We start from the raw sequence: 23,131 nt of genomic DNA on the forward strand, positions 1-23,131 counted from the left end.
CAAAACATCCCTGCTGAAAAAGACTGCCTGCCAAACGCTTCCATTGCCACTGCAGCAAGAGGGACAGGCAGGGGAGGGGTGTGCTTGGGAAATTTCATGGAAGGGGAATAATTTATCTTCCTACCTGTAGAGTCCCACTGTTATGCCTTGTACTGCTGCAAAACGTTCATCTCACAGTCAAGGTGTGACCCTTGAAGAATTAATTTGAGTCAGAGGGTACACGACCATTTAATTCTAAAAGAATAATTTATACTCCTGAATCTGGATGGCGTGAAGTTCTCTTATAGTGTCTGAGCCAAGGCAAACATCTTGGTGCAATATCCACACCTGCAGATCTCTTACATATTTCAGTGCCAGAACAAACGTGGCTCAGTCAGTTAATGCATACTGTGCTGTGTGCATTAACCTGTAGCAGTGGTTATCTCATCTGAAGTTACTGTGCACTTTCTTAAAGGTGCTGTAGCACTACTAATAACAAAATTTGAATTTATTGAAATACTTGCTACTGCACTTCAGCTTAAACAAGTAAGTTATTTTAAATAAACCTCAAAGTTCTATTGAATCATTGCTTTTCTGAATCTCACACAATTATAGTCTGAGTCTGTATATCAAATAATACATCACAACCAGAGAATTTTTATAGACCATTATAGTAACATTTATCATTACTTCAGTATATTTGTATTACTGGACTTCTTTCCACTTATTTTCGTAAACCAGAATTATGATGAGATGAGAATGTTTTATCATCACTGTATATTTGTGGGACTCCTGCACCAACGTATTTTTCCACACATTAAAGGAATAAGTTTATAAGTCAGCATGACAGAGATCTGGGGTGTGTGTGTGTGTGTGTGTGTGTGTGTGTGAATATATGTAAAAAAGTACACTACCTTTGGTAAATATAGTAATAGTGTATTTTGATATAAATACAGTACAATGGAACAGCTTTCCTTTTCCAGTGATGTTTCAGTCATATAAAGGACTGAAAATGCACATTGCTGCAAGGATACTTCCAGTTCTAATGTTGCAAAGGTAATTTTCAGGCTGAGAAGTAGGTGGCAACTGGTGCTGTCATGTCTGCATTAAGTGTTTGGACAGCCTGAAACTCAAGCCTGCAGAGATTTGAATGGCTCCTTTTCATTTTGGTGGGGATCGTACCCTTGGCATGTCGTGGAGTAGAACCCATTGGAATAACTGAGTTGCTGAAGTGATGATGAAATGGAGGATTGGAGGATTTTCTGCCATATAGCTGGGGGGTCATCTGTTGTATGACAGACATTTATTAGTGAGATGGCCATCTGCCAATCATTTGGTTTAAAGAGGAGCCAGGGGACCCTTGGGAAAGTGTGGGACACACAAATGCCCAATGTTGTGACCCTTCTCCATCTGCCCCTGTAAGATACTGGCTGCAGTAGATGATCAGTCCTTTGTAACGTATCTCTGCAGGATAAAAAAATCCTTCCAAGTCACATATACGTATGTATAAGTTTATTCTGTATACACGTAGGTGTATTACAAACATAAGTAACTTATATCTGTGTGTCAGGAATAGTTCAGCACATTATTGTTCTGGTCTGAATGGTGGCTTTTATTACATACAAAGATCAGATCCCCAGGTCTTGATCAGCAGTGAACTTACGATTTTCATTTAGGTAAATGTGACTTTGAACATTTCAGAGGCAAGTTTACTGGTTGAGGCTGTTCTCTTGCCTATTAAATTTATGCATGGTAGTGATTTGGGAGTTTAGAAGTGTTAAAACCAGCTGAGTAGCTACTTTGGTTTGAAAGAGTTCAGCAAAAATGACTGGATTTAGAAAATACAACTGGTATTCTTCTAAGATATATCCAGAAAGCTAAAAGATTAGGAAAGCAATTTATCCAGCCCAAAGTTGTGTGGAATCAGTCCCAAAATTCCTGTTCAGGTGGAACTTGATTTAGATAAAGACATAATTCCTGATTTTAGCTGTAAGACCTTGTTTTGATTCTGCAAAGTATGTCTGAGGATGTTGTAGCAGTAGGTTCATCGTGCAAATTGTTTTTTAACAGACACTATTTTAAAATTCTATAATGAAAGTATTTATTAGCAAATAAATATAAAAACAATCTTCCTGTGGCCGGGAGGAGATTGGGGTGGTAATTCTTTCACCTTGCTTGTTTCTGGTAGTGACATGGTGCAGTACTATTTAATAAAATACAATTTCTGCAGGGGTGGTATTTTGAAGTCCTTGAAAATATTAGCACTTAAAATCCTGTATAGGTGAAGAAGTGAGTAATGCCATGAAAATAAGTCCCTAGGACATAATTATAGGATACTGTTTGGTTGTGTACTGCTTGTCCTGCCAACATGAAGAAGCAGGCACACTGAGAAGAATATGGTTGGAGAAATTTGAGGAATATAATTGGGACATGCTGGCAAGATTGATGCAGAGCAGACACCTCTCCATGTCCTCTGGTGCCCCACATCACTTTAAATCACTCATTTGTAGATGTCTGGGCATTTCTTTAAAATTATCCGAGTTGGAGTTGAACCAGAGAATGGGAATAAATTATTTGTATTGCAGAATTCCTCTGTATTTTAAAGATGCTTACATTCAATGTTAATAATAGAGCTCCTCATTTAATTCAGTATATTGCTGCTCCTTGTAACCAGCCATAAATTCTCTACAGTCCTGTATGTGCTGATAGACTAGAAAATGATGCATCTTTTTTATTAGTTCAATATCCTCAAATAGCCAGGGGAATTCATGCAGGAGGCATTTTTACACAGGGCTTTTGCCTGCAAAACAACTCCAGCAATGCCAATGGCAGGTTGCATATTTCTCTCTCATACAGTCAGTGCTGGGAAAAAATTGGGTTTGATGTGCCTTAAGTGCAAGCACAAACTGTGGGGAGAGGACTTGCTCTCTCGTGTTCTTCCCAGCAGCAGTGGCTTAGCAGACTTAGCAGACCAACTCTTTGGTGTGTTTTCCAGATACAGCAGCTGGAATTAGTTCAAGCATTTTATTTTTTAGTGTACAAGAAAGGCAGACAGTCCCCTTTCTCTCTCCCCCATACCAGTGTTGCTTGCCACAATTCCTACAGGGTGGAAAAAGCCATGAGATAGATTTGAACACCTCTTTGGAAGAATTCCTAAAAGGACAGGTCTAACAAGTTGTTTTTAGCAGTTGTGGCACTGACTGCTTTGTTTTCATTTTCGATGTGAGGGAAGAACATGTTGTTCAAGGCACAATGGTCAGGTGTCAACTGGAGTCCAGCAATGCCGTCTTCCAGAGCATGGCTTCAGTGGTAGTTCTTAGAGCCAATGATCTTATATTTATGGTAGAACGTAAGAAAAACCAAACAAATTCCACAACAGCATGGTGGGAGATGACAACTTTCTAGAGACTGCAAGTAGTCTTAAGATACACAGAATTCCTGCAGAGATCTTTCTTACTTCCTATTTGGTGCTATGACATCCCATTCAGATTGCAAATTTTTAAGATTAGGTCGGCAAACAGTGGCAGTCCAATTCCTAAATTTTCTTTCAGTTGCTCATTGGTAACATAATGTGTTGTTACCTTACCAGAACTACAGATCACACTAACACCAGCAGAAATGTGTAATGTCATATTTACCAGTGGCACATACCATAGCTTTTGAGTATTTGGTGTTTTCTTCTTCCCTGGTTGCTTTGTAGTTTAAAGAGGATTTTCTCATGTGAGCTTGTCACTTCTGATGCTGATTCATCCTTTAATGTCTTCCAGCTTGCCACTTTAGAATTCCCTCCAAAGAAGCTCTTTGGAAACAAGGATGAACGAGTGATTGCAGAACGGCGGAGTCACTTAGAGGTAATGCCAACTTTTCACAGGCTTCAGCAGTGTATTTAGGTGGAGTACTCCCTGCTTGACCAACAGAAACCATTCCCGTATGGTCAACATTAAATAGCCTGCTTGTAAGTATCGAGTTACTTGCTGCCTCGTTTAACACAGGAGATGGCAGCAGTAGATTGTAAGTAATGAAACATCTCTTAAAAAATAAATTACTCCTAGTCTAGGGGAGAAAAAAAGCAACTCTTTAGAGATATTCATAGGAGGTACATTTATTTAAGGGGGAAAGGTGGTGGGTGAGGTAAGTGTTCACTGTAGACAGATGGTCTCTGTGCAAGACAAGATTAAAAAAATATATTGCTACTTTAAATGCAATTTGTTAGCAGAAGATTTACTTATTTTATCATAGTTACTATATCAAAATATCTCATGACAGAAGGAAAGCGATATTTAGGCATCTCAGAGTTTTATTTTGTAACCCAGCTTTCTGAATGTATTCTTTTTCTTTCAATTAATTTTAAAAATTAATTCTATTGTGGACAAGGTTATTGAGTTTGAGGCTTTGAGTTATTTTGCTGGTTCTGCAGTTGCCATGTGGATGGAATAATTTGGAACTCCTATCACACATTAAGTCTTTATATTTCTATGTTAATGCATGTTTTATTGCAGGCCAGGGGCAGGAGGTGGGGTTTTGGGAAAGAAGAAGAGGTGTGATCAAAGACTAAACTATACACCCTGCAACTATATCGTAGCCACGTGGGGATTACTTGATCATGCAAGTCATTAAGAATTATATTCTTTGTAGAACTAAAAGAGCATTAAGTAGAGCTTTAGAGAAATTAATGTAAAAGTAGATTGCTTACAACTGGAATCTTTCCTTACATGTTTTGAATTTTTTCTATGTACTTCACCTTTGCTTTGATCTACCAACAAAACATCCTCCCACTGACTTTCGATGTAAGGCTGTCTTACGTGGAGCACAAGATGTAATTTTTTTCTCTTTCACATCCTCAATAGACAGCATAAAGGCATGGCCATGTTCCAGTCTAGTACTCAATTTGCATATTTTTGTACCAGAAATTTAATCCCTTAATCTTTCTGACCTTTCATTGATTTAATAACAGATTTTATTGTAATGTTTCTAATGTTAAAACTGCTGTGCATAGTGATGCTTTGATCATGGTCATGTAGTACTTACAGCTCTCTATATAGCCAGGTTTTAACTTAAAATTAAATTGTATCTATTTTAACTGAATCAAGTCATTAAAACTGTACTACCTATATATTTTACAGGCATAATAATATATTATCTTTGTTCACATGAATATGTTTTGCCATATGCCACTTGGCCATGCTGTACAACTGTCCTGACAGATCACTCAGTGTTGGGAAACTCAAGTTCCCCTGTGCCTAAGGGAAAGTTAAAGAGGACAAAGAGCCAAGCAATTGTTCCCAGCCTTGCCATGAGGAATTCCATGCAACAAGCTGATCAAACCCCCTTGTGTAGATCTCTAATCATGGTATTTTCTTTTCAATACATATTTTACAGTGGTTTGCTCTGGCTTTAGCAACAGCTGCAGACTTTCAGCTCACAAAGCTGCAGCCTCCTTGGTGAAGAGAGAGAGAAACCACCTAAATAGTGGTGGTTTCCAAAGTCAAGTAATGCGTTGAAGGCTCAAAAAACATCTTGCTTGTGCTGTGGAAGTGGAATTTACACTGTGATAGTGGAAGAGGGCACAGTCACTGGTTCTTTTTAAAATGCTGGCTGTCCCTGCTTTGTGGCTTTCAGCCCAGTGTGAGCCTTGAGCACACTTCAGTGGGCTAACTGCAAAGCAGTAAATGGATGGATTGCCTCTGTGAGGGGCGTGGTTTCTTGGCCTTTGGACCACAGCACATTTCTCATGTGGGAATTTGAGCAGGTAGAAGGTGAGGGCATTAGACCTTGGTATTAAGCAGAAACATGGCTTGTACTCAGTTGGCTTTCATACCTGATCCTGTGCCTTGATTTGCTAGAAACCCTTTGCAATCTCTTTCAAGCCTCACAGATGATGTGTTGGTATAGCTGTAGTAGGGAATAAAAGCCTGTTTGGTTGTTCCACTTGGTTAAGCAAGAGCTGATGGCTAAAACAGCATTTGTAGAAAAGGCAAAGTACAGCTTCCAGACCAGTACAAATAATCTTTTTCAACATCTGAGAAGACTTTATGGACTATAAGTAAATGACAGCTTGATAAATACCAGTCCGATGAGTGTTCTGAACAAATATTCTGTTTTGCAAGATCATTAGTAAAGTTGTTACCCAATGGTGGATGATAAAGAAATTGCTCTGCTCTTCCAGTTTTAACATTAGGTATTTATACCTCTTAAATAGGCTGGGACTTCATGTTACTTTTCCTGAACTTTCTGGATTGAAGTAGCTTTGGCTGGTCCAGTGCTTCCCACAGGTCATCTCTGAGCAACTACTCAGTTTTCCTTGCAGCTAATTAGATTTGTTCAAAACATCCTTTGAGGGACAGTTTAGGAAGAGTTTCGTTTTTCCTGCACAGCACCTCTCTGATTCTTGCCACAGTGAAAAAAGCAGCAGTGGAGTTTGGGGTACCTTTCAAGGCAGCTGTAATCAGAGGTGGGGCTGGCTGTTGTAGGGTTTGCTTTGGGTTAAGGTTGAGATGTAGTTGCCTTGTTTCAACCTGAGATTAGAAGTGGGCATGTTACGTCATAATGGAGATGAAATTACTTAGAGTAAAAGAATCCAGATAACCCCCAGTTATGAGGATTGTGATAAGTATAAAGTTTATGTAAAACATTAAGTTCTTTTATATATCCTAGCTGGTAGAAAAGCTTGCTAACCAAAAGCTTCACAATACCTTGTTTGTAGGAAAGGACATGACTTGAGCTATTTTTGTGTGAGATGAACCTGAGAAGTCTTGTCTTTCATGTCCAGTATGATATGCAGCTGCAATGTAAACAATTTTGCTTTGCTGTTTGTTGCTATAATATCAAGTCTTTTGAGCCATATCTTACACTGCTATAGAGTTTTGGAAAAATAACCTGCAACTTTGCACAAAGGTTTTTGCCCATACATCTTAAGAGAAAACACCTAAATTGTATTTAAAATTACCTACCCAAAATACCCTATTGCAATCTATTAATTTAGTATTTCATCAGGGACCTGTTGCAGGGCAAAACTCTAAATTAATTGTTCCGCAGTTTAAAGACTGTAATTTCACTTCAGAGCCAACCTTGCTTGATTAAATCCGCCTTAAATGAAACAGCCAAGAATTCTTTTGATTAAAGTTAATGAACAGAAGTTAGTGTGTATCTATCCTTTCATGCAATTAGAAATCAGTAGATAAGAGCATAGGATCCTTTTTTAAAGTGAATTCAGATGATTTATATTCCTTTTTTCATATTTTTTAAGCAAAAGCTTTGTAAAGGCAGGTCTTGTCACAAGAAATACATGAGTCAGTGAATGTATCTGTTCCTGTTTAACTGCAAAGTATCTTTTATTCCTCGGTGAGTTGCTAGTTCTGTGAATGACAGTAAAAAGAAGTTTTCCTTTTGGATACTGCATTTCTGTATCATATCATTCACCTGACTTTTTTTTTATTCTTCTTAGACTCACACTTTGTTGTAGTAATGAACATTATTGTTAGCCCTGTTTTCCCACTGTGCAGTCAGAAAAACTGAGCAGGAGCTGAGGCTGACACAGCAGACTGAGTTGTGTTTCTTGACTCCTTGCTCAGAGGCCTTGCAGTCATGGACCCACACACCTCCTTTCCTGCTCCTGCTGTCACCAGTGTGCTTAGGAAAAAACAATGGCTATGCTGACAAAATCCCAACAGGTGGCTGCCTAAAGGAAAACAAAAACTTTCCCAAGCCTCAGCCTGTCTCGTTGTCTCTGTTCCCTGTTTCTTTTTCCCTGTTCCCAGGGCTGCATTTCCTCAGGTTGGTTTGCAGACAGCAAAGAAGGGGAAGAAGCAAAATCCCCAGTGGGCTTTTCAGGGATGTATTTACAAAAGCCAGTAAGAATCATGTGTTGCCTTTTGCTGCCACTTACAGAGCTCAGGGAATGAAAGTCAACCTGTAACAGTGTGGTAAGCTAAGCCTACATCAAGTTCTGTAGGAGCACATACATCTTCCTGGCACTGCCTCTGCTCTTCTTTTTTTCTTACTACTTTGAACCTCTTTAAAAGATAGACATGCTCAATTTATTTAAAATTAATAATACAGTTGTCCTTAACCTCCTCACTTCCTGGTGTCTGCTGATGAGGATTTCAATGATAGGTGTTAATGCAAAAGGCAGAAATAAATCTTGAATGAGTTGCATAATTCAATTTTTCTGTCCAATCTGTAGAGCGTGGTTGGGGAAAGTATTGTAGACACTGAACTGACTGAAATATTGCTGTTACCTACTGTCAAAATTACCCTTCCAAAATTTGATTAACTTAGAAGCCAAATACTTTGTTTGGTTTTCAGTTTGTATTTTCACTTGAGTTCCTTTGGAGGTGATAATTTGTAGGGTATTTTTATTATAATGCTCTAAGGTTAGCCATGCCATCTTTCCCTTTTAAAAGTGACAGTCTGCTGGGTTTTAATGGCTCCAGGAATCTGGTTTTTAAAGAAAACATGAAATAGTGGAAATAACACCTTTTCTTGAACTTGAATTCATTCGTATTATTCAAATGTTTATCTTGCTAGTTTTTTAATTAACTCCTCAGTAGCAACCAGCAAAAGCAACATCTGAGGAGAAACAAAACCCTCAAAATACTTGTCGACAAATTTGGCCAAACAGAATGTTCAAGTCTGCCAGAACCCTCACTTCTTGAGGTTTTCCTTGCAGTCATGAGGACAGAAATATTTAAATGAGATTTTAGGTGATTCATCATCTGAATATTCAGTATGAACTTCATTAGTACATCCCACTGGTCTTTCCTTCAATGCCCCATCCCTTAATATGTGTAACTGAGACAACCTGCTTCATTCTAATTACAGGTGAATTGATGTTTCTATTCCAAAAATCCTATCAAGTGGGCTTGGAGTTGCCATTTCTGCTTGATTTTTTTTTCCTGACTGATGCCAGTCACAAAGGCCTTTCAAAACTCCCATATACATGTTTGTTCAAAGTGATTATTGAAAGGAAATTATTAGACTCGGGTATCAGCTTACAACAAGCTCCCTAATGCCAAAGCTTTTTAAAAGGAGCTTTAAATGCAGCTGCTCACCAGCCTGCCTCTTGCAGATTGAATGTTTGCCTCTGACAGACCAGTTGCAAATGCTGTTCTTAGCAGTATCTAAGTGAGATGGACTTCAGAATGTGTTCAGAATACATTTGGTAACCAGTGGAAGATAAAAGAAAGCTCTTCTTTTTTTCACAGACACGAATGCACACCAGAAATGACTGCCAGTGCAAGAGCAAACTGCTGCAAATGCTGGTGTTTGATAACCCTAGAGAGGCTTGTTTCATGCCCATAGTCTGAACTACAAAATGCAGTGTCTTGGAGCGATGGTTTTAATTTCCCTCTAGAGGAATAGGGATGCAGGGGAAGGAAAGTGCATCCACAAAAACAAGAGTGTGTGGGGTTGGGCCATGTTCTGAATACCAGTTTTGTGAAATCCATGTCATGGATCATTTTCTGTTAGGTACAGTTAGTCTGCACCCAGTGCCTCTCATAACCTCTAGTAACCATTGAAAAATTTAAAAACAAAAAACCTGCTTTTCAGCAACAACACTGAAGTATTGCCTTGCCTGCAGACAGTAAGACTTTGCATTTATCCATCTGAGAGCAATTTCACACATCAGGTTCCCATCCATCACTGCATCATTGGGGCTGCCCAAGGCACATGGCCTTTCTGGTTTTGAAGCATCAGCCCTCAAAGTTAAGTTGCAGCAGCTCTCAGCAGTGAAGCATTTAATCTTTTTTGGAGTGGTGCTGCATCTTGTGTGAGACCCTATTGGCTTCAAAAAGTGAATAAATAGAATTAATTTTACTTATTGATTACAGTCACTAGATACAAAGAAGCAGTAATTAGGACTTTGTGTAGGTCAGCAGTTGATCCCATACCAATAAAATGTTACTTTGATTAAATACCACAGACTCTCAGCCAGGCCCACAGCAATGAAAGGCTTTATTCTTATAATAGGAACAGGTGATAAAGGAGGTTGTTTAGAAGGAGCAAAAGCCTGGGATTTATATTCTGAATGAGTTAACTTTAAGCTCTGGTCCAACCAGCTACTAGATGGAAAAGGAATTTTGAGCACAAGCAATCCCTTGGTCCCATTTGCTCAAATTCAGGACCTTATTCATGATCAGATCTGAAACCCTGTTTTGCAGTTTGCTATAGGTAGCAGCATAGTATATGTACCCCTTGACAAGAATTTTAGTGTTTCTTGAGGTGTATAACTCCAGTTTCCTACCTTTTGATGTTTATCTTCATTGCAACCAAATAATTAAACAGGATTTGCAATTTGGAAGCCTTTGCGTTTTGCTTTCTTCTGCAGAGGGATCTGGATAGACGGGAGATGGGCTGATTCCAGTGGGATGAAGTTCAACAAGGCCAAGTGCCGGGTCCTGCACTTTGGCCACAACAACTCCCTGCAGCGCTACAGGCTGGGCACAGAGTGGCTGGAGAGCAGCCAGGCAGAAAGGGACCTTGGGGTACTAATTGACAGGAAGCTCAACATGAGCCAACAGTGTGCCCAGGTGGCCAAGAAGGCCAATGGGATCCTGTCCTGTATCAAAAATAGCGTGGCCAGCAGGACCAGGGCAGTGATCCTTCCCCTGTACTCTGTGTTGGTGAGGCCACACCTTGAGTGTTGTGTTCAGTTCTGGGCCCCTCAGTTCAGAAAGGATATTGAGGGCCTGGAGCAGGTCCAGAGAAGAGCAATGAGGCTGGTGAAGGGACTGGAGCACAAGTTCTGTGGGGAGAGGCTGAGGGAGCTGGGGGTGTTTGTTCTGGAGAAGAGGAGGCTCAGAGGTGACCTCATCACTGTCTAGAACTACCTGAAGGGAAGTTCTAGCCAGGTGGGGGTTGGTCTCTTCTCCCAGGCACTCAGCAATAGGAGAAGGGGGCACGGGCTCAAAGCTCTGCCAGGGGAAAATTTAAGTTGGAGATCAGAAAAAAATTCTTTACAGAGAGAGTAATCAGGCATTGGAATGGCCTGTCGAGAGAGGTGGTGGATTCATCATCCCTAGAGATTTTTAAACACAGATTGGACGTGGCGCTGAGTGCCATGATCTGGTAAATGGACTGGAGTTGGACCAAGGGTTGGACTCGATGATCTCGGAGGTCTTTTCCAACCCAATCGATTCTATGATATTTCAGAGTATCAGAAAACAAGGTGGTATGTTTATCCTGATTTACTAAGTTTAGAATATGTGACAGCCTATAGTTTGAGCTCCAGTTTAACTCCACATCCTAATGTGTTTCGCTGCCAGGTCAGAATAAATTTCCCAACATCCTCCTACAAATCAAGTTTTGAAGTCCTGTACCTTCATCTTAGTCTCAGTAATGGCTCTCCACATTCAGATATGGGCAGATGAATAAAAGGAGCGCTCAGCCAAGGACACTGAGTTGAACTTGGTGCTATCCCTTTTCAAAGTGAGCATATCACTCATCCTCCAGCATCCGATTTCACCAGAGGAAGCAGAGGGTGATGCATGTCAAGTGCTTTGGTAGCTGTTTGCCAAGGCCACTCCAGCAGACATCCCACTGTCGCTGCTGGCCCAGGGATGCGTGGTAAATTCAATCCTGTTGTTGTTCTTCGTGAATAAATTTTGACAGGACTTGTTTTGACTTGTGCTCCAGAGAAAAGATTGGTTTCCTTCACTAGTCAGGTCTGTTTTGATCCTTTTCACTTCCCAAAGAAGACTCGCACTGATAGAGCATCTGTAAATCATAGCCCTCGCTGCCTTTTTTTTACTCCCTTGCCAGCCTACAATTCAGTTTTCATTGGAGCTGCCTAAAGCCAATAAATACAAGCTTTTAGCATGCAGACATTGTAAGAAATATTAAGTCCTGTGGATTTTAAATGAATTTCAAGCAGAATAAGATTGTAATTTGGGATGTAGACTGACTTCAGAAGTTAATTCAATTGATGTGGCATAATAGTAATTCAGCATAATGTGTTCATGCCATTAGACTTGCACAGAAAAATGCTCCAAATAGCTATAATGAATAGTTTGGATTTTGAAAACCTGGGAGAGCAATTTCACCTTGAATCATAACTGGCATCTCTCAGAATGCATGTACATTAAGAAAATTCAAAAAGGTGTATGAATTCAAGTAAATTTCAGTCCCACCTTGGGTAAAATTAAATTTTAGTGGCACTCAAACACTTCTGGAGATGTAGTGGTAAAATCTGCTTTCACCTGTGCAGCTGTGGAGGAAACTAACCCTGATTCATGGAATCTGCTTTATTCTGTGCATGAAAAACATAGGCAGACCTTCCCAAGGGGATAAAAATATAAGTCCTGTCTTTTTTAAATGAAATTTAGCTGCTTAAAGAGTTTCATTCTTACCTGCTTAGTTCCAAAGTCATTTAGGTACTTCTAAACATGCCCAGAAGAGTGCTGAATGTGGTATTGCTGCTTTTCTCTCTGCTTTGGGTTAAGTCCAGCCCCAACACAGCCTGCTGCAGTGCTAGTGCCACTGCAGAGACAAGAAGTCAAGTCTCCATCGTTCAGTTTTGTAGCTCCAGCAAAGCCAAAGATGAAGCTCTTTGCTGTCCAAGTAAAATTCTGGTTTTATAGATCCAGCATTTACAGCCATGTTAACATTTGGGAGCTGTGTAGGTAAATCTGCTCACTAACAAAAGAGCTACATGACATTTTGGTGGGAGCTTGCAGTCTCACCTCCTCCCATCCAGCTCCCAAGCAAACAAGTTCAGTCTAACAAGTTAAGAGCTTACATATATGTGTCACTGTCAAATGGGCAAGATATTTGCTAGTAAATCAAAAAAACCAACCTAGCCTAATTTGCTAGACTTGCTTTATTTCTGGTAAGGTGCTTATAATGTAGAGTTTGTTTTGGATGGAGATTAGTGTGTGGGGTGGAGTTGTACATGCAAGGTAAGGTGATACTGATTGAGATGTTCTCTATCTAGCCATTTATTTATTTGTTTCTTCACTGACTGCTAGGCATTACCTGTAAACAGCCTTGCTTCTGATTAGGCCTAATCAAAATGAGCAGGAAGGGCTTGATTAAAATGAGCCAATCCTTTGTTCTCAGCTTCTGTTAATCCAGCCATAAGCCTAATTAATGCCTGTCAATCTGAAGCAAATAACTTCCCTCCCTTTGGTATGATGACTTACACAGTGGTGATTTGTCATTTTTAAACATGTGAATCTTGTCTCTTCTCCTGAGAAATCTCTTTGTGCTTGTACAAGTCATGTGTGACTCGAGCAAGGTCTCTGGTACGTGGGACAGACACATTCTGGAGGGCATTTGTCACCTCTGGCTCCTCAAGGAAGCTTTGCACAGCTTTGACAGCATCTAATACTGCAGGTTTTTTGTAAGGACAACCCAGCCATCCTGGTCTTTCAGCAAAAGATAATTGGTCCAGGTGATCCTGTCATAATTTTAAAGGCTTTCTCTCCCAAGTTTTTCCACAGATATAAGATCCTTCAGGCACCAAGTAGTCTCCCAGGCAGTAAGTCTTTTTCTCATTGCTCTGAAATCACAGCTGCACAGAATGACCTGAGGGTGTGTGCAGGAGATAAATGTGTGCAGAACCAGAGGTGACATTAGGTACTTCCTGAGGGGCCTGAAATATCACCAGAGATATTGAATATCACATGCTGTTCTGCTCACATACTTTACTCAAGTCTGCTTTATGGTATCTTGCAATATTTGTCAAGGTGTTGGGGAAAAGTATTGAAGCTTCGTGTTTTCTTTATTAAACAAAAAAAAAAAAAGAAAAGAGAGCCTCACAGAAGACCAAAATGTTTCTGAGCCAGTTATATCTGGTGAGAACTGATACAAAGCTAGAGTTGGTGGAGGTGAAGGTATTAGTTGTAGCCCATGTATGGTCCCCCATCCTTTTGGACTGCAGTGCCACCTCATATTCTATACTCTTGCTATCTGCAAATTCTTTCCTTGCTTGCTCAAATTTACTAAGTCCAGAAATGGATCTGAAACTACTTCAAGAACTATCAGAGCATTATTCTGGCTGTTCCTCACTCCTAATTAGCCAGTTTAGCCTTAGGGGGTCCCTGAGGGAAGGGGAGATGGTTGGAGTAGCAGAAATAAGGCAGAGAAGCTCAAATAAGAAGAATCTCACATGCTGTTCCGCTCACATACTTTACTCAAACCTGCTTTATGGTATCTTGCAATATTTGTCAAGGTGTTGGGGAAAAGTATTGAAGCTTCGTGTTTTCTTTATTAAACAAAAAAAAGAGAGCCTCACAGAAGACCAAAATGTTTCTGAGCCAGTTATATCTGGTGAGAACTAATACAAAGCTGGAGTTGGTGGAGGTGAAGGTATTAGTTGTAGCCCCTTTATGGTCCCCCATCCTTTTGGACTGCAGTGCCACCTCATATTCTATACTCTTGCTATCTGCAGATTATTTCCTTGCTTGCTCAAATTTACTAAGTCCAGAAATGGATCTGAAGCTACCTCAAGAGCTCTCAGAGCATTATTCTGGCTGTTCCTCACTCCTAATTAGCCAGTTTAGCCTTAGGGGGTCCCTGAGGGAAGGGGAGATGGTTTGAGTGGCAGAAATAAGGCAGAGAAGCTCTTGTGGTGAACCATCTTGTGACCTGGAGGGCTGAGCTGTCCTTGCAGACTGCAGGAGAAGCCTGCTGGGATCACTGCCTGCACAAAACACCTCAGTTTAGACAGCTTGAATATGTCTTGCTGTGTAATGTCAAGGTATTTGGTGTAAGAGAACCTGCTCCCCTGGAACTTGGTATTGTGGCTAATGGCTTTCCTTGTCCTCCACACCTGACCCAGATAATCCAGTCCCTTGTGGTGATGGAGATGTGCTGTGTGTCCTGGATAAGACAGAGCTGGCTTGGCTTGCAGCCCTTTTCCTAAGGGTTCCCATCATCTGCCCTCCAATCCTAACTTACCTCCCTGGACAGTGTGGTAATGCCCTCTGACTTCTGCCAGTAAGCAAAAAACAAAACACAAGGCAAAAACAAAGCACAAGGAAGTAGTAGATCCAATGAGAAGTTTGAATCCTGTTTTTCCTGCTAAGTTGTATATTTTCTCATTGTGTTCTGTATAAAGCATCTCCCCAGACAGGCCCTTTGCCAGTTTGACGTCTCTGTGGGACACCATCACTGTCAGTGCCATTTCAGCCCAGCTTTATTTTTGTCACTGGGCTGTAGTTAGCAACATAGCTGGCATTTCTGCAGTGTTTGGTATTTGAAAAAAACACCCTGAAAGTAAATTTTTTCTCTTCAAGACATCAATGAAAAAAAAAAGAGAAAGTTGGTTAATTTGAGGAAGGATCCCCAAATGTTCATTTTCCTTTGCTGCGCCCAACAATTACTTTCTAGAAGACAAAGGCAGGAGGAGATGCACTCCCATTTCCTCATCCCAGCAGGCTCCCTTTGCATACCTTATCTTCCAAACAAATCCTTATTTTTGTGATCATGGATTGGAAGCAAAACATGTGCCTGTCTGCTTGTTTTGAGGTAGAGTCTTCCTCAGGAAGGTCTGACGTTGCAAATACATAATTACAACATAATGTGGTTTTTCAGAGTCAGTGAATATGCTTCAATCTGTCTGGTTTGGGTTTGTTGGGGGTTTTTTGGTAATCAGATTCCTATCCTATAGAAAACAGCTGTGATACCTGTGTGTGCTTTGCTCTATGAATAATTCAAATCCAGGTCTGATTTAAAGCCTGCAGTACTTAACACTAGTCAACAGAATAATTATGTGATTGGTGCTGAATGGAACTAGCATCTATATTAAAGGGGGAGAGGAGCCTAGTCTAGAAGTTAGATGAGCAAGTTAATTAGTCCTACCTTGCCACCAGTGACCTTCTGTGACCTTGTGGTAAAGCTTTTGACTGTCACATTGATGTGTAGGTGTTGAAAATGTGGTATTGTTTAAAAAAATCCCCAAAGCCTTGTAGGATTTATCTTATTAAAGTCTGTGGTGCTTTCAGCCCTAGCATAAATTAGCAGGTGATATTTCTAATGTTAATTGTAAAATGTAACTTTTAAAGAATTTTAAAACTGACTTTTTTGAGGAAATTGCTAGAAATAGCAGGATGAAAGTACAGACTCGAAGTTTTTTCACTTTCTGGAAGTACCAAAGCTGATGAGTTTTTAAACATAGCAAATTTTAATGAAAAAATCCCATTCTTGCTAAGCTTTGCTATTGGTCTCTGAGGCTATTGCTGTTTGTAATGGATTAGGAGAACAATGTCACTGAACTGAATTCCTCTTTAATATGCCACAATTGAAAGGATGATAAGAGGACTTTCACATTTCAGAAAGCTTTTTGATTGTAATAACTTTAATAACTTTAAATTAAGTTATGGCTTTATATCAAAATGTATAAAATTATGAGGTGCCCACATCACGAAGTAGTGCAAAAATCATTAGAATGACTTTGCTGTGCTGATGGATTGAGCACAAGATGAACACTGGCCTCTTGCTAAAAAGGTGAACCCTATTAAAATGACTTTTAATAAGCTTTTAAAATGGTTGCCATTTTGCTATTCGCATAATTAAAAGGGAGGGGAAACTACTCAGATTAGTAAAGAATGAAAATACCCTTGAGTCTCACACCACTTTCTCCAGTTTTGTTTTATTTGCAAATACATAACTTTTAAGTTAAAGGGCACAAAAGTTGTATTGCCTTCTGAGAGGCCAAACCCCACTGCTTTTCCTATTTTGGATTATTTTTTTTAACCTGGCTTTCTCTATCTTTGTTTTGGACATGCAAAGAGTATTCCCATTCTGTAAACTGGTGTTCCTGTGTAGGTTTAGGCTGAACAACCAACACTACTGATGTGTAAGTTGCCCATTTTCCATCCCTGTTTCAGTGCCAGGGTCCTGTGCCCTCACACTGAGACCTTTACAAACGTATCATTAGGATATTTTCCAGCAAACCACCAGCGTAGCAGGTTGAATGCTATTAGTGAAATGAAACTCCAAAGTGCATTTGGAAGAACACTGATTACCAGGCTAAATAATCCAGAACAAATGGCCAGAGTTTTGAAAGGCTAACAAACGAAAATGAGCAATAAAACCAAGCCTTTTGGAATATTTTAGCAGTTAACTAGTTTTTTCTTTCAGAGATAATCATGCAGACCTAGAAGCTGTAACACAGTGCACAGGGACAATGATTTAGTTGCTATCAGCAGGAAGCCACAGCACTAATTTGTATAAAATTTGGACATGTTCCTATGAAGGCACCCTGAGCTTGCCAGTCTCTGCTAAGAAATTCTTTTTTTCAAGGAACACATCAAAAGATACCAGAGTGCTTCCCACCTAGTTTTAACTCAGCACAAATAACACTGTTCTGTAAATAGAGAAAAATTGTATCTGCTGCTGGAAATGGATTTAATGTGAAAGCTTTGAAAACAGCTCCTCCTGACAGAGGAGATCCTTTCATCTAGCCTTGCTCCCACTCCAGCTGCTTGCAGTGGCCTCCTGGCTTGCAGTGAAGTCCATGTTGAATCCCTTCTGAATCTCTAAGGAAGTTTTCTTTCCATCATTTCTGGTACTTGCTGTTGCTGTACTCCTGCCCCTCTCCCAGCCTGCTGTGGCCCTCATCCTCTCATTGTTCCATGCTGCCCCTTTCTTCCACTTCATTGTCCACCTTGCAGCCAACAGGGCAGAGCAACCTTGCCCTGTCCTGCCCACCCACAGCCGTTTAATTGAGGCATATGCTTGTGGTGTGAGCAAACGCTTGTGCCATCAGTCACTGCTCCCCTCCCTGCAGGATGGCACTCCCAGCCAGCATCTCTGGGCACAGCAGCCTGTGTTTCAATGAAGCAGCAGCTTCTTTGTGTCAAGGGCACACCCGTTCTGGGCTATCACAGCACATCAGCATTGCAAACAAGGGCAAATGCAGATCTGGGGTTTATAAGAGGGCTTATTTGCTCAGAGGTGGTTGTAGAAGAGCACATAATGCCAAGCCATATGGCAGGAAACCTCCATACAAAATTAATTCCATCATTATCTGGTAGGGGCTGCTTGTTGCCATTTTCCCAAGGATCTTTTTCGTGTTCAAAGAATCTGTGATATTCACTGAGCAACTCTGGAGCACAGATTTGGGAAAAGAAGTGCGCCTGCTGTTCCTAGTGTTTTCCTGTCACAGAAGTGTATGCTTAGAGCAGAGGGATTTTTTCACTCAGCCATTAGAGCTATTATGCCAAAACAATGAGTAATGGCTTTACAGGAAAGGCATGACAGTCAATTATCTGGCCATACATACCAAGGTGAATGCAATAGGTCTTGTAATGTGTCTGGTGAGATATTTTGCTACCTTTGAGCCTTTGGTAGCCATAAACTGGAATTAATGCAGTAACTTTTCAGCACAGTGCTAAAACTCTAACAGGATGCAATGTTTTCCATTTGATTTTCTACCATATTCATCCTTCAGGCATTACTGGTTTGGGACTTTTTATAAAGAACCCTACTTTGAGAACTAATTATGATAAATGTTGATATGACATCTGTTGCTCACTTTAAATTACCTCTTAGTCTGTTGGAATTCATCTTGAAGGCATTTTTGTAATGAATTTTTTTTTCATGAACATTAATACAACCTGTGGCAGATCTGAATAAAAAAGAAAATTCACCATTCCTGCCAAGAGAATAGTTTATGTTCCAGCTGCTTTTTTTTGTTTGCTTTTTTTTTTGTTGTTTTCCTGCTTTCTATGATATTAATACAGCTGGTTTCCAAGGTACCTAAATAGCTAACAGGTTGTTATAGTTTGGAGGAATTCTCCTTGAGAAGCAAGTGAATAATTAGGACAGTTTCCTGAACAAACCACTTCCATGACCCCAAAGCTTCTGCATTCAAATTAACCAAGCCTTATGTTCTTCAGAGGAGAATGTGCTTCTCTGCCTTGCAGATATAATTCCCACTGAATCCAAGATTAGTGAATAATTTTATGAGTTCCCTCTTTCTGTGGTCAGTCTGTAGCAGAACAAAGGAGCATTATCCCTGTGCTCCAGAGGAAATTTCCTTTGCAGCTATTTGGGTGACATTGGATACTTTTTTACCACCTGTCTGATCAAACATTTTATCTGAAGTGCTTCATTCAAGAGTTAGAAACATGACTTATTAAAACATGCTAAATGTGAAGGCAGATTCATCAGGTTTGTGAAAACCAACTGTGTTAATGTACATCAGCCATGGTTTCTATAGATATGAGTGACTGCCAGTGGCACAGTGGTTGGTGAATATTAACTTTTGGGAAGGGAAGGAAGCATCTTACACATGCTTATGTGTAAGACTTAAAAAAAAAATAAAAAAATTTGGATGGCATCTCAGTGAAAAGATGCTGGTAGGTTCTGAGATGATATGGAAGTCATGCAATCTTTCTGCAGATGGCCTTGATCAAAACAAATCCCTTTTGTGGATTGTGGAGGCTTCGTGAGGGGAAGATTTTTGAAGTCCTTTTGTGTCCATATGTAGTGAAATTGCTGCAGAATGGATTTGAGGTTTGCACCTGCTATAGTGTTTGGTAATGCTAGACGACAGTATTAGCGGGTCATGATCAGCAGAAAGCATTACATGGCTGCAGAATGAACCAGAAAGCAGCACACAAGCACAGAATAGAAGAGCTGCTAAGCTGGGCAGAGGAAAAAAGTGGAAAATACTTCTTTTCTGCTTTTCCTGAGCTCAGCACAGACATTTCAGTCGATCTGCTCTATGAATGGATTTAAATGTGGATGGTTATTAAAAGGACTAATCACAACCCTAGGATTGGGCCATTTGGGTTGGGTTTTTTACACTGCTGTTCATTTAATTCTTCAAAGTGATCGTAATCAATTTGACCAAGTAAACCTTAAGACGTTTTGCATTTCATTCCACAGCAATACCTCAGGAGCTTTTTCTCTGCCATGCTGAAATCTCCATCATCTCCCCTGCACATCGACAAAGTGAGGCTGACGCTGTCCAAATACACCATCTGCGAGTTCTCCCCCTTCTTCAGGAAAGGCGTTTTCGACTACAGCAGCCACGGGACCAGCTGACTTCTGGGCCAGGATCCTTGTGCTGAAGGAGTGCAGTCACAGTGGTGCCTTCACTTTTGTGGTGCGAGAGGAATGAGGGAAAGGATAAAGAAAGGTGTTTTCCTGCATACCTGGAAAGTTGCATCCAAACAATGCCAGTTAGAGAGACAGCTACACCCCAGCGCTATCCCGTGTCCTTTTCCAGCTCTTGCATTAGTGCCTGCATTTTCCTGGCAGGGGTATACAGACATTCTGGTGTGAGTTGTTCTGTTAATCCAGTACAAAGATTCTGACTCTCATGATGAGTTTGGATCTCCTCCTTGGCAGGAGTGTTTCCTTCCCATTTGCTCAGGCAATTTGTTCTGGTAGTTCGAGAGCATCTCGTGTTTACCGTGGCAGTGTGTCATGCTGACAGAGGGTTTCTGAGCAGCCTTTTGGTTTCTGTCCAAGCTGTTCCTTAAAGAACAGTCCTCTTTTGTTTCTTTAGAGCATTCTGTCATGTTTAAGGTAATGCTCATACTCCACTGTTGTTTCATTTTTCCCCCCCTTCCAGATACACATTTTAACTATTGACTGTATAATTGTATAGTTTTCCTGAGAAGAAATAAAGAGCCTGGGTAACTTGAATGTTTACAAAAATATATGCAGCAGAAAGAATATAATTTAAACTCTGTCAAAGTCTTCCACACTTGGTTGTTTTGAGGCAGAACGAATCACTCATCATTAATGAAGAAGCAGAGGAAGCAATAGTTACTGATGAACATGGTCAGCATCTTTTCAGATTTCCTAATTACTCAGACTGTAAGTGGAAACTGCACTATACAGAATCATAGCTATGCATAAAGCTTATGCAAAGTGCTATATATTTTTTTTTAATAGCTTCCTCACAATAGCTGTAAACCCTGAATTTTATTTGCATCAGTTGAAATTTACAGGATTTGACTAATAGTACTTTAAAATCACTCAGGACTCCTTCAGACTTGCACATGTATATATAGGTAGAATTCATTTTATATTGCTGCAGAATCAAAAATATCTATACACTGTGACTGGAATCGAGTATGTGTACATGTTAATGTATAATTGGTTGTATAAAAATCAGAATTAAATTACTTCTGGCTATTAAAATGCATAATGAAAAGTCAGTTGCATGTGCTGTTTGTTCAGAGTGTGAAGCATTGTTTCTGAGTTGCCATCACTGACCGCTGGTAGGTTGTTGTAATCAAATTATTTCATGTTATAGAAAATTATCATTAAAACATAAAGTAACAACAGTGGTGACATTTTTATTTCATGACCTAAATTATAGGAACAGTAATGTTTTTCATTTAGTGAGATACATCCACAGTCCTGAGGGAACTGGCCAAGGAAGTGGCTAAGTCACTATCCATTGTGTTTGACAAGTCTTGGCAGGACATTGGAATTAGATGGTCTTTAAGGTACCTTCCAAACCAGGCCATTCTGTGATGATGTATAAAGATAAATGGATTCCATCACTAAGCATAGGCTGCCACATCTCTAATTTAAAAATTAAAATGGATCATTTAAATTTTGAGAGTATTATTTTATTTTGATTCATTTCAGGGAAAACAAAAGTTAGAGTAAAATTTCTAAACTATCAGAGCTCCATTATCAGCAGGGTAGCCTTTAATGCCTTTGGGTATGTGTGAGTCTATCTGACTTGGGCACCTTAATGCCTTCAATTGGGAAGCTAAGCATTCCAATCAAACCTATTGATTCCCAAACTAGTTTTTTCACTGTGTTCCAGCCATTCCTGGACTCACTCATGACCTTCTGTACTGGAGCACTGCCTGCCTTTGTAGAAAAACTGTAGAGCGGTATTTCCTGTGTGCCACTTCTGTGAAAGGACCTGGCAGGCCAAGGAATGGCAAACTGCTTTATCTGCTGCACAAACCCAGTTCCTGCAGGTGTCCTACATGAAAAACCACCAGTGTGCCAAGCCAATCTCCATGGTGCCATTCAGTAAATGCTGCTCTGTGAGAAGGGTTGAGCAAACAGGACTCCCCGAGTTAAGTCCTGCGCTTCGTGTCACTTTGGATTTGCAGGAGCTGTTTAAGAAAAACACAGCTAGACAGAGAGGTAAGTCAAGTGAAAAATATGAATATTCATTTTTTTCACTTTAATTTAAAGGAAGACCTGTACTCCCTTCCTGTCTGCAGTACAAATTAATTCAGGGAGGACCAGATGCTCTGGTGGTGTAAACCTGCCAATAAGGTGGTTAATTTATGTTGGCTGGTTTATGTGGCCTGCAGCGTTTAATGTGTACGTTGCAAATAACAAAGTAAAGGCCGATTAATCACCCCATTTAATATGTCATCAAGTTAAAAGCTACAGAATTGCCAGTGTAAGAGTGCAATTAGGACCACAACCCCAGGCTACCAGTTTTTCCCACCTTCTTATCTCCCCGCCACTGCTATCCAGAGTTTAATCAATGATGGCAAGCTCAGGCTAAGCTAAGAGGCATCTTTTAATAATTTCATCAGTGTAAAATACGATGGCTCTTTCTAACCTACGAAACCCAGCCTTTCATCAGAAGTTTTCAAGAGAAGCTCAAATGCATGTTGAAATTATTAGCCATTTTCAAGATGTTCTGATTGCGTTTCTCCAAAGATGCCCTCAGGCTCTAAAATTCTCCCTGAATTTTATTTTCAAAATATTTGTCACTTTCAAAAACATTGTGAAAGTTATTTCCAGGCCTGGTACGGATGGTTGGTTGTTCTTTTTTTTAAAGTGCCTCTGTAATGAGGCAAAGTCCTTAAAACCTTTACTTCTGTACCAATATCGTATATATTTCAAGCAACGTATGTATATAAGTACTTTACTAAATGGAGCCATCATTCTTACCCCTGCAACTAAAGCTGTGCCTCCATTTAAGTCACTAAATCATACTGGCTCATACCCTTGCTGATCCTACAGCAATTTTTCATCAATAGGGTTGCACAAAAAAGGCCAAGAAGCGCATTGGAGATGGTGTTGGGCTTTTTTTTCCTGCATAACAACATGATCAAAATGCAAAATACCTTTGAGCAGTGCCTTCTTGTTGTTCTTGACCCTCCACTCCTTTAACTGGAAGGGCTTTTCCTCTGAATATGCTGCTTCTCAGAGGCAAGAGGTAGAGCAGCCCTAAATGGCTCCTGGCAGTCCCCTGGCTCCTGAA

At 40.1% G+C, this 23,131-nt stretch overlaps 1 protein-coding gene across 2 annotated transcripts in view; it reads left to right on the plus strand.

Moving 5' to 3' along the window:
• Window positions 1-21,098, plus strand: part of KIF16B (kinesin family member 16B) — a 133,340-nt gene extending 112,242 nt beyond the window's left edge. For both annotated transcript variants that reach the window (XM_071582101.1, XM_071582102.1), the window contains 2 exons: window positions 3,747-3,830; window positions 19,816-21,098. In XM_071582101.1, the coding sequence (XP_071438202.1) occupies window positions 3,747-3,830; window positions 19,816-19,974 (243 nt within the window). In that variant the 3' untranslated portion in view covers window positions 19,975-21,098. The remainder of the gene's footprint in view (window positions 1-3,746; window positions 3,831-19,815) is intronic.
• The last annotated feature ends 2,033 nt before the right edge of the window (window positions 21,099-23,131 follow it).

The sequence above is a fragment of the Pithys albifrons genome, chromosome 2 (assembly GCF_047495875.1).
Source record: "Pithys albifrons albifrons isolate INPA30051 chromosome 2, PitAlb_v1, whole genome shotgun sequence".
In the NCBI taxonomy this organism is placed as follows: domain Eukaryota; kingdom Metazoa; phylum Chordata; class Aves; order Passeriformes; family Thamnophilidae; genus Pithys; species Pithys albifrons.